Source organism: Lepisma saccharinum, chromosome 2 (genome assembly GCF_977018435.1).
Source record: "Lepisma saccharinum chromosome 2, izLepSacc3.1, whole genome shotgun sequence".
In the NCBI taxonomy this organism is placed as follows: Eukaryota; Metazoa; Arthropoda; class Insecta; order Zygentoma; family Lepismatidae; genus Lepisma; species Lepisma saccharinum.
Genome location: NC_139230.1, coordinates 20000600 through 20014513, shown reverse-complemented (window position 1 = coordinate 20014513; position 13914 = coordinate 20000600). Strand labels below are relative to the sequence as shown.

Genomic DNA, 13914 nt, shown 5'->3' with positions numbered 1-13914 from the left:
GTACTTCATTCACTTCTGATTTATCTCCTACATGGACATTTAAAAGGTCATTAAAGTAGTTCTTCCATCTATTTAGAATATCGTTTGGGTCAGCTAGAAAATCACCGTCTTTATCTTTTATCAAGTTTACTTTAGGTTGCCACCCCTTTCTAAACTCATTTACACCTTTATATAAATCTCTGATATTTTTATTTTTGCTGTTTGTTTCAATTTCGTTAATTTTGCTTTTCAAGTAATCTCTTTTTTTACTTCTAAACGTGCGGTTAACTTCTCGCTTTATTCTTTTATAATTGTTTAGATTTGTATCATCAGAGTTATTTAACCACCTAAGTCTAGCCTTATTTCTTATTTCTATTAGATTATGACATTCATTATCAAACCATGGCTTACTTTTTCTCGGTTTATGGTATCCTATACTTTCTTTAGCTGCTGATTCTATTGCATTACGTATGTGCTCCCAATTCTTATTTACGTCTCTTTCATTTATATTTTCATCATCATTTAAATCCTGCAAAACATCAAAACTATTTGACAGTTTAATTTGGTAATCTTTCTTAATTCTTTCATCAGTAAACTTTCCTGTATCAAATTTTAGAACTTTTAGATTTTGTTGCTTATGATTTATCACTGAGAGTCTTTCTCTTAATTTAGCAATTACTAAATAATGGTCACTGGCACAGTCAGCACCTCTATGTGTACGAACTTCAATTATACTAGTATGCCTTCTCTTATCAATGAGAATATGATCTATCTGATTATGAATTTTACCATCTGGAGAAGACCAGGTATATTTATGGATATCTTTATGTTTAAAAGTGGTACTTTTCACAATTAAATTCTTTGAGGTTGCAAAAGTAATCAATCTTATACCATTATCATTACTTAATTCATGAAGACTTTCTTTACCAATCGTGGGTTTAAATGTCTCTTCTTTGCCAATCTGTGCATTACAGTCACCTAACAGAATTTTCATATCATACTGAGAAAATTTATCAAAGACCTGTTCTAACTCTGTATAAAAATCATCTTTAGTATTATCATCTTTAGTATTATCATCTTTATCTTCCGTTGGTGCATGTATGTTTATTAAAATAATTTTACACCACCTACCCTGTAAAACTGCATATGATATCCTATCATTAATAAATTCTACTGTTTTAAGAGCCGAGATAATTCTATTATTTATGAAAAAGCCTGTTCCAAAATTATGATTTTCAGTACCACCATAGAGAAAAGTATAATTTTTAGTTTTACAATTCCCTTCTCCTGGCCACCTAACTTCCTGGACAGCTACTACATCTAATTTATACTTAACTATCTCATTAACTGTACACTGAAATGCCCCGGGCCGGTAAAGGCTCAGAACATTCCAGGTGCCTAATTTAATATCCTTATTCCTAATGTAGATTTTATCCTTAGTCCAGGGACCTCCCAAAGTAGTCCCCACCCGGAGATCCGAACGGGGGACTATTTTACCTCCGGAATATTTTACCTTGGGAACATCCATGGCCTTATATTGCTGATTCTTGACATGGCTTTTTACAGTGCAGAGTTGTCAGCTCTACGCCTAACCCCCAATATGAATGGAGGAACTACTACAGAAGACAAACACATTAGACAGCACAACTACTACACAAGACACACACAAACACATCACAACTATAACACAATATAAACACAAACACACGACAACTACTACACAAGACAAACACAAACAAATTAGACAGCACAACTAGTACGCAAAACGAACATACTAGACAGCACAACTACTACACAAACATACAAATGCAAGAAAGTAATGGATTTGTCGAAAGAAATTACCTTTTTAACATTTGAGAAATTTGTCTTGATATATACCACGCTCATATTCTGTTCTTCCTGCACCTGAGCCATTTTCTGATCAACTGAAGAAAAACTTAGGAAAACCTGGTAACACTGTTACCAACGATATATTTAGGTATAAACTCAACTTTTTGAGTTGATCATTCCAATAATAACATTTATTACTTGCTAACTTATTTTACACAACAAAATTCTGAAAAAATATTTATGGAATAAAAAATATATACACCTAAAAGACGTAACGTTTCCACCCTCCATCAGGGTGAATTGATTGATTGATTTGGTGTTTTATGTCCACTTTATGCACAGTAAGGCTAATCGGGACTGGACCTACAGTTTAAAGTGCGAACTCGAGCGCCCTCCTTGATTACACTACTAGCAGCCATGGATTTTTTTTTATACATGCTGTTTCCTGGCTGATGATACAAACTTTCAGGGACGATGGAGAAGGGCACATGTATCAATTTGAGATAAGGAACCTTGGTCCGGAAACGACTTAGTCGAAAGTTATAAGCGAAAATCGGTGTTTGAAGATGTAATACTTTTATTACCTGCACAAGTTTCATAAGCTGCTACATTCACAACAGTTGTTCAAAGTGTCATCCCCCAGCTTCCCTGCAGGTATGACATCGTCCCACAAATTCCTGGTATACCCGTTGGAACAACCCCGGGGTCGTTCGAACAATGTCACAGGCAGCGAGAATTCTTGCCAGGAGATCATTTTCAGTCTCGACAGGTGTCTCGTACACAAGACTTTTCGCATGACCCCACAAGAAGAAATCAAGTGGGGTCAGATCAGGTGACCAAGCTGGCCACGAAAGAGCTTGTGAAACTTGTGCAGGTAATAAAAGTATTACATCTTCCTCCACCGATTTTCGCTTATAACTTTCGACTAAGTCGTTTCCGGACCAGGGTTCCTTATCTCAAATTGATACATGTGCCCTTCTCCATCATCCCTGTAAGTTTGTATCATCAGCCAGGAAACACCCTGTATACATATATGTACGTATCAGAGCAACCACACAATGGTTAAATCATGTGCTTCGCAAAGATCACTCAATACCTTTGAATCCATATAATATTCAGGTTCGAATCCAGCTTGGGCTAGGGTGTTCCTTGTGAGTGTTTCTTCATAAATTTCATTTCATCACTCATCTCCATTGCGATTAGCCAAAAGTGGCGGAAAGACGAAGTAAAATAAACCAAATAAATCAATCAAGTATGTGCGTGTACAAATTGACTTGTGGACAATATTTTTTCGTTCACTTTCTAATCTCGCGAGAGCGTGGATGTATGACGAAGATGTCAAAGGACAGTTGAATTCTATTTTTGGTTATTTTGCCTCCTTTTTAAACGTCACTTTTCATGGCATTAACTAATACTTTCAGAGACTTTAAAACGCGTACTTTAGTTTGTTTAAACTTCAAATCATTACACAATTGAAGCGGACGTTTCATCAAGCTCATTTATTTCATGCCTTATAATCAAGGAGTTCCTGGTTCGATACTCGGTGGAGGCACGTGATGGTTCACTTTAAATTGTAAGTCCAGTTACGAAAGCTTCTTATAAGGTGGACAAAGTCGTTGATTATTTCATAAATTTATTCATGCGCATTCATACGTTGCGTTTGACGTACAGATGTGGAAAAAGGGACGTAAAATAATCGAAAATACACACAATTTCCGTGTTGCGATCTGATCTCCAACTCTCCTCAATTGACTCTGCCAACCCTGGTGTATTGCATAACCTGGAATTGCTGGTTCCGTGTAGGTTTGGCAACTATGGTTTCCAGTGCATCGCATGACATGCCAGGTGGGAGGATGAATCAGAAATGTGGTGAGGAAAATGACCCTCCATCGCACAGCGTTGCCACATTTATCAGCTCTCCCAACTTCCGAAAGACGGAAGGAGCTGAATTTTTGAAGAAAAGTCGGTTCGAATAGTGGCATGGATTTTGGTTTTAATTTAACATGGAACTCCTTCGGAATAAATTCGTATCCGTGGCACAACATCCAATTGACAAGGCTTTCTAGACCGAAAGTGTGCACTAGATAAGGAAAACAGATAACAAATTGGTGTCCCAAACACAAATGCTACAACACAAAATAAATAACTTCACATTATACACTGCAACCCGTATGTTATCTTTTGTTCTTCAATTATCAACACGCCGTGGTGCTGCAATGAGTATTATTGATACAAACTGCTGGTCGAGCATGTTTTAACTGTTAATAATCACACTCTTAAGAATTGGTCACCGTAGCAATTCACGCTGTATGTGAGTTGTAACAGTAACAAGCAAAAACACATATAGTATTCGTAGTGCATCTCCAGATTATGTTCCTTGTGCATCTTTATACGAAGGCTGAATAGCATAGATAAAACAATTTATCTTTTGTCATTTATATTTCCAAAATTTGCGAGTGAAGATTTAACAAGTTTAACAAGCTTGTTATGTTGTGATCGAATTTAGTTTGAAATTTAGGTCCAAATAAAGCTAGTGCACTGTGTGAACTTTATGAAAATCATTAAAGTTTTTCTTTCTGAAATTTGTTCTTGCTATTACATACATTGTTTAGAACCTTGTGTAATTTTCTTGTGCAGTTATCTTGAAAGATTTCGAAGGTCAAGTCCCAGCATTATGATAAGTGCGATTTAGATAATAAAAAAAACGATTAGATGTAATTGACGATATTGTATGTTCCTTTCCGTCATTCGACCAAATTTCACATATTCTAGAAACATTTTTGTCACGCGTTAATAATACCGATTTACCTCAGGAAGATAGTAACTCTCCTCCAAGCCTTATTGGAGCCCTTAGGCACCATGGATAATAGAATCAATTGGAACAATTAATTATGTATACTGTTTTACGTATTTATTTTTTTGCACCAAGGCAATTCGCATGATATCAAAAGCAGGGTAGTTTTAGTCCCAAGATGAGATTTCACATGCCAGTGTTGTTTCCATGTTATTTCCAGTGTGATCCGACTATAGCAGATTCGTTATACGAAAATAAAATGGTTTTATTTTACTGTATTTTTGGTGACATCGAATAGTTCATATCCTCTACCGGTTTCCTTGGTGAAGGACTAGTGTCTCGAAGTCAAGAGTTCCTAGGCTCGGATGTTTTGTCTTCCCCTTCCCTTTTTTTTCAGTCATCCTCATCTTCGCGACGAACCGAAAGTGTTCAGAAACAAGCTATGAAAATAATTTAAATGCAAATACGAATAATGCAATATGCGCAAGGTCGACCAAGTATAATGTTAATTAATGAGATTGAGACACTATAAACTTTTACTTTGTGTATCATTAACATGATTGTGTTAATGGTTTGGTTACGCACTGAGTAGCATACGCATAGTCTATGAACATAAAGTGCGCCCCAGTGAACAAATGGCGAGAAAAATGTCGCTTGTTGGCTATTACAGACTGTTTCGTGTTTGTATATGTATGTATGTAGGTGGTGGAAAATAGCCAACTGTATCAATATGTTTTTCTGCTGAAGCATCTTGCAGCAACATTATGAAACCTTGCAGTGCATTTTTTGGTACCTTTCAATTCTCTGCATACGCTTGCACATGTCATTTCACAGGTGTCGTATGAAGTCAAGAGAGTGACCTTGAGGAAATATGTGCTGCGGTAACCGCAAAAAGGCCGTTAAAATTCTTACTCAACTGTTGAAAGATTCGCCTCCGTGCTACCTCTTGCAAAACCTTCAAGGCATCCATATCTCAGTTTCCTGCAGAAGCATATCCCCGACATGTATATCGTAAGACTGACAACGTTCATGATCTAGCGAAGCCTCCTCGATGTAGTCGATCGACTTGGGTGGTCGACTTAATCCTTTAATTCCTGGTTAGCCAAATGCAAGATATTATCTTGGAACCTTTCAACCGTAATGAATCAAACTTTGTCAACCATACTGTGAATAATGATGCAATTAGCCTATTTCCGAAGCATTGTATATTTGCAGTTTTTGTTTCATAAAAAGAACTGGGAAATCTCTTTGTGGAACACAAATAATCAAATGGATAACATATTCTCTTATTTTTTTTTTACTCTTGCAGTTTCTGATACAGAACAAATAATAATTTACACTGGCACTAAATTAAAAAAATCTTAACGATTAGTAAAACGGTAAAAACCTTTGGAGATCTTAAATAAAGATGAATGAAAGGAAATGCAAATTGAGGAAATGATATTTTTAGGCCTACATGCGATAAGGAATGTGTACAATGCAACTAGTTGATACTCTTGTCTTTTGAGTAGTTTTTTGAATCAATAGACAGTATTATATTAATCTGTGTTGATTATCTCAAATGCATAGCTTTTATTAATATGTTCTTTGTATTGAATGTGCCGTGTAACATTTTGCAAAAGAAAAACAATGGAAAAGTGTGGCAAAGTCACTGTATGCTCTGTAGGACCAAACCTCCAGTTTAAACTGAGATCCAAACTACTGTGCAATGTGCTCCACCTGGAATCAAAGCAGGGACCCCTTGTTAATGCAACAGCATTATTGGGTATAATTTTGTCATTTAATGAAACAGTGCGCATATTTTTCTCCTCTATTCTACCTTTTGCACATTGAATATATACTAAAAATATCTGAATACTCAAAACTTAAGCATAAATATGAAATAAATTTATATTATGCTGTTTGTGCTCTTGCTTCGATATGCTGCATTCCAAATTCTAGAGCCGTGTACTTCATATTGCCATAGCTCTAACGTAATGTAAATGGAAAACATTAACAAAAGAAAATTTATATTATTTCATGTGCTTTGTTTATCACTCTTTGTTCTCATTACAATTGACGGTAAAATGAAGTTTCAGTACGTATCTTACAGCCGAAGAAAGTCTATCGGCTCTTCTCGTGTTAAATATTTTTTGCTATAGATTTAGCTATGACTCACTGAAAGAGGAAATCGCTTTTCTCTGAACTATTACACAACAGTAATTTCATACAAGAGGTCCAGGTGCACAGCCAATTCCTGCCATTGGAAAACCCCGCACGGTTCATATCTGATGTTTCATACATAGTTATTTTCTAGCGCGGCGAATCCGTGGGAACAAAAGTACGTTGCCCTAAAGACTGGGCGTTGATTTTTCTGCCTATCATTTTTCTGTTTCAAGGAGTGAAAGTAGTGAAAGTGGGTCAAGAGGGTGTGTTATTGTCTGGCTCTCTTTGGAGATGAGCTATGTGGGTTTATTCACTGTATGCCAACTTACGGGAAGGTGCGTATATGGCCGATACAAGGTGCAGAAGAAAATGATATATTCCTGCGCAACATTATTTCACGTCAAAGGATGTCGAGGAAGAGGCATGGATCTGTTGTATCTCACTTGTTCATTACTTGTATGTTTGTGCCATCACCAGTCACGCCTTTTTCATTGAGGATAGGGCTTACCTCTGTGGCGGAGTGGTTAGCCACGGCGCGCTACTACGCCAGGGGTCCCGGATTCGAAACCCGGCCTGGGCGTTCTTTATAAGTGTCCCTTCATCAATTTCATCATATCACTCTGCAAACCATCATCCAGAGAATTAAAACGCAAGATGACTACGATTGCCAACTTACGCCAACAACTTTCAATCCTTTGAGATTCCTACACTGGAGAGCATCACTCATCCTAATCTTCGTGATTAGCCAAAAATGGCAGAAAAGCGAAGTAAAATAAACCACATCAATCAATCATTGACAATATGATAAGTAAATTCTTGAAGTGTTCATTCCCACGTCACATCTTGCACTACAAATCATCTCTGGCGTCAACAAAAGTCTTATTAGATCGAGTCAGTTGTGATTGATTGACTTATTTTACTTCGCTTTTTGTGCCACTTTTAGTAATTTGAAAAGATTGAGATGAGTGATGACATGATTAAATTGATGAATGGACACACACAAACATCCATGCCCAGGCCGGGTTTCGAACCCGTGACCCCTGGCGTCATAGCGCGATGTGATAACCACTCCTACACGGAGGCCGGAAGTTGTGATCGAGAACGTGCACAGTCGTAACATCCAGTCCTTCTGTGCTATCATCGCATGGTTTTTAGCCTACTCGTAGAAACTCGCCTGCCTAATCGAATATGTGGCGGTTATCACAGTGATCTCTTGTCCATATCTAACACTATACTGACTAACCACAAATAATACTAGTCACTAAATGTTTCTCTAATGTTGATAGCTGAACAATTCTCAAAACATTGTGTTTTGGTTTGCTTAATCTGTATAAGTTGATTGTTGTCACATATTAATGGGTGCGTGAATGCTTAGGCTATTTGCTCCAAAGTCCCTCGGTGTCCAAGAGCGTGGAGTGGTCCACTCACGATCTCCCTACGTAAAGCTCCATGTTCAAGTCCTAGACTGGGTATGGATGTTCTTTTGTGTTCGTCCCTTCATTAATTTCATGTAACAGTCATCCATCGCCATCGTCGCGTTTAGCTTAAACAGATAAAAAAGCGACGTAAAGTAAAGACCTTCCCGATGGCGTAGTGGTAACGTCGCCGCCTTGTAATCAAGGGGTTCGCGTTCGATACCCGGTGGACGCACATAGTGGTTCGGATCCCACTTTTAAACTGTAGGTCCAGTCCCGATTAGCCTATCTGGGCATATAATGGACTTAAAACATAAATTCAAAGTCAACGACGTAAATGTGCTCCTCCCAAGTCATGCACGGACATGGCCTTTATCTGCATCGAAAAAACAAGTCAGTTCTCGCGGAATTAAAACGGTGAATATCTTGATTAAAACATGTGGACTAAATTCCCCATACTTGTAATAAAAAACTGGTATGTTGTAGGGGGTCACTTAGCACGCATAAGGAGATGAGGTAGGACAACATCCAAATCCATCTAATCCAACCTAATTTTCTGCTTCTATAGGTTAATTGTCACGATGAGGATGAATGATGATAAATTTGATGAAGGGACACACCGAAAGAACACCAATGTCCAAGCTAGGGCTCAAACCCCAAACATTCCGTGGCCTTCCAACCCCTTGTTGGTCTCGTAACGTGGTAGTCTTGATCTGGCCGAATACGTGATCACCTAATAAGTTGTTTTTTTTTTAAAAAAAATAGGAAAGATATAATTGTTTCTTCATTGGGGGGTAAGGTCAGTTGTCTCTGTTTAATAGTTTATGTAGTTACAAGAAACTTGTTTCTAAAATTATGCACTTACCACTGTGAAGGCATAATTTCTGACTAATTTCGGAGAAAGCTGTGATTTTCAACAGAAGTAACATCGAAAAATATAGGTTCCAAGCCATTTAAAATGCTATTCAGTTGACTGAGTCCGTTTCGTGGTTAGAAATGACATCCACAGTAGGCGGATTTACAGATTTCCTACCCACCTCGTTCGCTAACAGGGAAACGAACACCACATATAGCTGTAAAAGAAATGTGTTTTTTACTTGTTCTCCACAAAGACCCCGTTTCCGCTTCAATCTTAAGAAACTTTCTTTCACGTTTTCTTGTCAGTACCCCCTTCTACCTGACAGGAAGCTGCAGTGATATGAACTTTACCTCTCTTTTTTTTGTAATCTCATGATTATAGTTTGAGGTTTATTGACCCCAGGTTTTGCACGAAATCGCCTTCAGCAGTCCACCTCACCTGCCTTGCTATCCATTATCGGCTTTTTGTTCGCGCAGGCGCCTTTTGCGTGGGGGGGCGTCATTGCATGGTTGATTATGGAATGTTCTCTTATCTGTTTCTTTCGAACAAGTCAGGAAAACTGCTTAGATGGGAAACAAACAATTGAGAGGCTGTGAATGTACAGCGACAACCGATAGTGCTATTCTCTCGTTCATTGAAAATTACTTCACACAGCCACAAGGTAAGGAAATCTTCGTTGACTTGTGGTCAACACAAAATTAAGCCTGTCGAAACGCTTTGAGAACATATTGCTTTCAGCAAATGCGACGTTGCCGACGTAACGTCGGTCACGCAAAACTTGCATAACTTGTGCGCCAGAATCGTTGCTACTTTTTCGTCTTTACATCGTGTATGTCGATCACCTCCTTGAAATTTACAGCTTTTCCTGTGCACAAAACGATTCCCCTTGCTGTCTCTATGTGCATAAACCCATAATGCTTTGTGTTTTAGCACGCAAATATGTATTCTTGACAGAAATCATTGTTTAGCAATATCCATGGCGATATTACTTTCTGGTCTGGATGGCCAGTGGATGGCTGTCAACGATTTTTCTGGGTCACATCCTAAAAATAAAAAATAAAAATCAGGTTCATTTATAACTTCCATTGTTATTATGTCATCCAAACAAGGATCAATAATAGCAATTTAAAATATTGGATTAAAAGTACACACACGTTCAAATGTGCACTGAAAATCTGTCAAGTATTAGAGTCCATTACATTTCACATGAAAATAACTGAAAATTATAAACTAAATAACAGTGTGTTGATGGGAATATGCTACTGTAGACTTCCATCATCCAGAAGTTAGCAAGGTGTGCTCCGAACGCAACCTGAAATTCTGGATTCTAATAGTCATGAGGGCCCGGATAATTATATACTAAAAACAGTAAAATATCTAGATATATATGTATTTAAAAATCCAAAAATATGTACTGAAACCATTCAAAAAGTAAGAAATATGTAAAACATCATATTACCGACATTTTCATCCAGTTTTTTTTAAAAACAAACTTCATATCTCAAATACAGCATTAGCAACATGTTTTACATATTCTTGTTACTTTTCCAACACACGATCCCCATAACAGTAAGAAGCAAAAACTTCAAATGTGAAATTTCTTCTATAATCGCGTTCTAGGACTTTCTATTGGCTAAATGATCTTTCCGCTTCGCACGAATCTTCTGGCGTGTACTGATCTTCCAAGGTGTTGGAGTTATTGCTACACTGAGCACTCTGTTAATAGCTAAAATTGTATTGTATTGGGTTCTGCTCCAAGAGGGACCTTTCTTCGCTGCGTCCCTAACTGATCTTTCTACGCTTTCCAAGCGAGTGTGGAGTGAAGAACTTCAAGAAGAACTTGTGTGTCTATATGCAAGGATATTTTAAAATGACTAAAACTGTAGGGAAATATGTAAACATGTAGGCTCGATTTGGCACAAGACGGCAACCTTTCACTGATTTGATCAGAAAATGTTAACTGAAAACATGTAATTACATAACTATCCGGATCCTAGTCACCATATTCATCAATTACATTTTGACAGGGTGAGCCAGCAGGTCGGCCAGGCTGGGTTTCGTTGGTTCATGGCCTCCTCTCGCTGAACCTTGTCGTCGGAAATGACCAGGTGGCCTACACACACAACTTTCACATATGCACGCGTGGTGGTTCAAAATTCCCTAAAAAAAATTACGACGTCAGATATACAAAAGATTCTAAAATACTGCAAGGACAAGGACATTGAGACTTGTAACGGGGAATAACCCGTGACAACGTGTGGTCAGCGCGACGAAGACCCAGTCGTCGTTCTAGGTTTCCGTGACCGCGACGACGTTACCATTACGCCATCGGCGATGGGTCTCAATGCATTGACTACCATGGCCCTGACCTTTCAATGGCTGTTGCGCCACAGACAACAGTTTATTTTTCAGTTCACGTTTATCCGACTACTCTCTCCAAAATCTTCGGCTTTTTAACACCATCGGAATGAAAGATGACATGAGATGCAGGGAATCCATGTATTTACAGCATTGCTATATTTAAAATTCGATTTCAATTTTATAAACCACTAGCTGAATGTCCGGCGTTGCCCGGGTATTTATTTATCCCAATCTTCTCTGAGACAGGAATATAATGAAGTCTAACTATAGTGTAAAATGAACTTGGAGTTGAACGGCATTGGGAGTGTCACTATTCATTTCAGTGGTCCCGAAAACTATGGATTCCACACTAATATCGGTCGTTTTACATATCACCCCCTTCCCACCCCCACCCCTAGGGGTGCCAGGGGTGTCTTGGAGTTGAATGGCATTGGAAGTGTCACTATTCATCTTAACGACCCCGACAACTATGGATTCCACACTAATATCGGCCGTTTTATATGTGACCCCCTCCCCATCCCCATCCCTAGAGGTGCCAGGGTGTCTTGGAGTTGATCGGCATTGGGAGTGTCACTATTCATCTTAGCGACCTTGACAACTATGGTTTCCATACTAATATCGGTCGTTTTCGATTATTTTTACATTTCACCCTCTTCCCACCCCCTCCCCTAGGGGTACCAGAGGTGTCGTACCCGCACAGTATTTCTTTTCAGATTGTAAGTCATATGTGTACCAAGCTTGGTCATCGTGAATGTCACCAATTAGCTTAGAGACTCCGAAAACTATGGATTCGACACTACTGTTAAGTCATTTTTGACATTTTTTCATCCCCTCTTACCCCCCATCCCGATAGATGTTGAACACTAGAGTTGAACGGCATTGGGAGTGTCACTATTCATCTTAACGACCCCGACAACTATGGATTCCACACTAATATCGGCCGTTTTATATGTGACCCCCTCCCCATCCCCATCCCTAGAGGTGCCAGGGTGTCTTGGAGTTGAACGGCATTGGGAGTGTCACTATTCATTTCAGTGGTCCCGAAAACTATGGATTCCACACTAATATCGGTCGTTTTACATATCACCCCCTTCCCACCCCCACCCCTAGGGGTGCCAGGGGTGTCTTGGAGTTGAATGGCATTGGAAGTGTCACTATTCATCTTAACGACCCCGACAACTATGGATTCCACACTAATATCGGCCGTTTTATATGTGACCCCCTCCCCATCCCCATCCCTAGAGGTGCCAGGGTGTCTTGGAGTTGATCGGCATTGGGAGTGTCACTATTCATCTTAGCGACCTTGACAACTATGGTTTCCATACTAATATCGGTCGTTTTCGATTATTTTTACATTTCACCCTCTTCCCACCCCCTCCCCTAGGGGTACCAGAGGTGTCGTACCCGCACAGTATTTCTTTTCAGATTGTAAGTCATATGTGTACCAAGCTTGGTCATCGTGAATGTCACCAATTAGCTTAGAGACTCCGAAAACTATGGATTCGACACTACTGTTAAGTCATTTTTGACATTTTTTCATCCCCTCTTACCCCCCATCCCGATAGATGTTGAACACTAGAGTTGAACGGCATTGGGAGTGTCACTATTCATCTTAGCGGCCCCGAAAACTATTTATTCCACACTAATATCGGTAGTTTTCGATTATTTTTACATGTCACCCCTCCTACTCCCACTCCTAGGGGTGTCTTACCCCTACAGTATTTCTTTCCAGATTTTAAGTCATGCGTGTACCAAGTTTGGTTGAAATCACTCCAGGCGTTCGAGAGTTATGCCGGAACAAACAAACACACACACACATATACACATACATCCATTTTTATATACAGTACAGTATATAGAAGATAATAAGATAGATTAGAAATGTTTGTATAGTCGTTACACGACACTCTTGCCGAACATTTCCACGCATTCGTATGGCGCTTTCGTTGATTAGGTCGCACACGCAGACCTCCGTGGTGGAGTGGTGTCGACCTCCATGGCGAAGTGGTTAGCAGAGCGCGCTACAACGCCAGGGGTTCTGGGTTCGAGTCCCGAGTAAGGCATGGGTATTTGTGTTCGTCCAGTTGATAAGAAACAAAGGAAAATGTAAGAATTGAAAAGTGTAAAAGTGAGAAAAAGAGTGAATGGTGGGGATACCTCCGTGTAGGGGGTATTTCCTTTAAAAAAAAAAAAGAGAGAGAGTGGTTAGCACAGCACGCTTCGACGCTAGGGGTCCTGGGTTCGAATCCCGCCCTGGGCGTTTTTTTTAGTAGATCTTCATCAATATCATCACTCATCCTCATCGCCGCAATTAGCCAAAGGTGACAGAAAATTGACACTAAATAACAAAAATGAAATAGTTAGTCTCATATCATGACTAACCCGGAACTTCAATTCGCTTCAGCCTGAAGACCCAACTACCACCAAATCCCAGAAATCGCACAGTTTCCAAGCAAGCTCGTTAGGTCACTCCGACCTTGTATTGTTCAAATACGTGGTTCCTCATGCATATCATCATTATTATTATTTAG

The 13914-nt window shown here is 39.1% G+C and overlaps 1 protein-coding gene across 2 annotated transcripts in view; it reads left to right on the top strand.

Annotated features, from left to right (window-relative positions):
* The window catches only part of LOC145983947 (peroxiredoxin 2-like), a 53035-nt gene that overhangs the window by 15443 nt on the left and 23678 nt on the right, over positions 1-13914 (top strand). The window contains exon 1 of one of the 2 annotated variants that reach the window (XM_083117144.1): positions 9529-9683. The exons of the other annotated variant lie outside the window; for it this stretch is intronic. Within the exon in view, the coding sequence (XP_082973270.1) occupies positions 9590-9683 (94 nt within the window). The 5' untranslated portion in view covers positions 9529-9589. Of the gene's footprint in view, positions 1-9528; positions 9684-13914 lie in introns of those variants that run through there. 2 annotated transcript variants of the gene reach the window in all.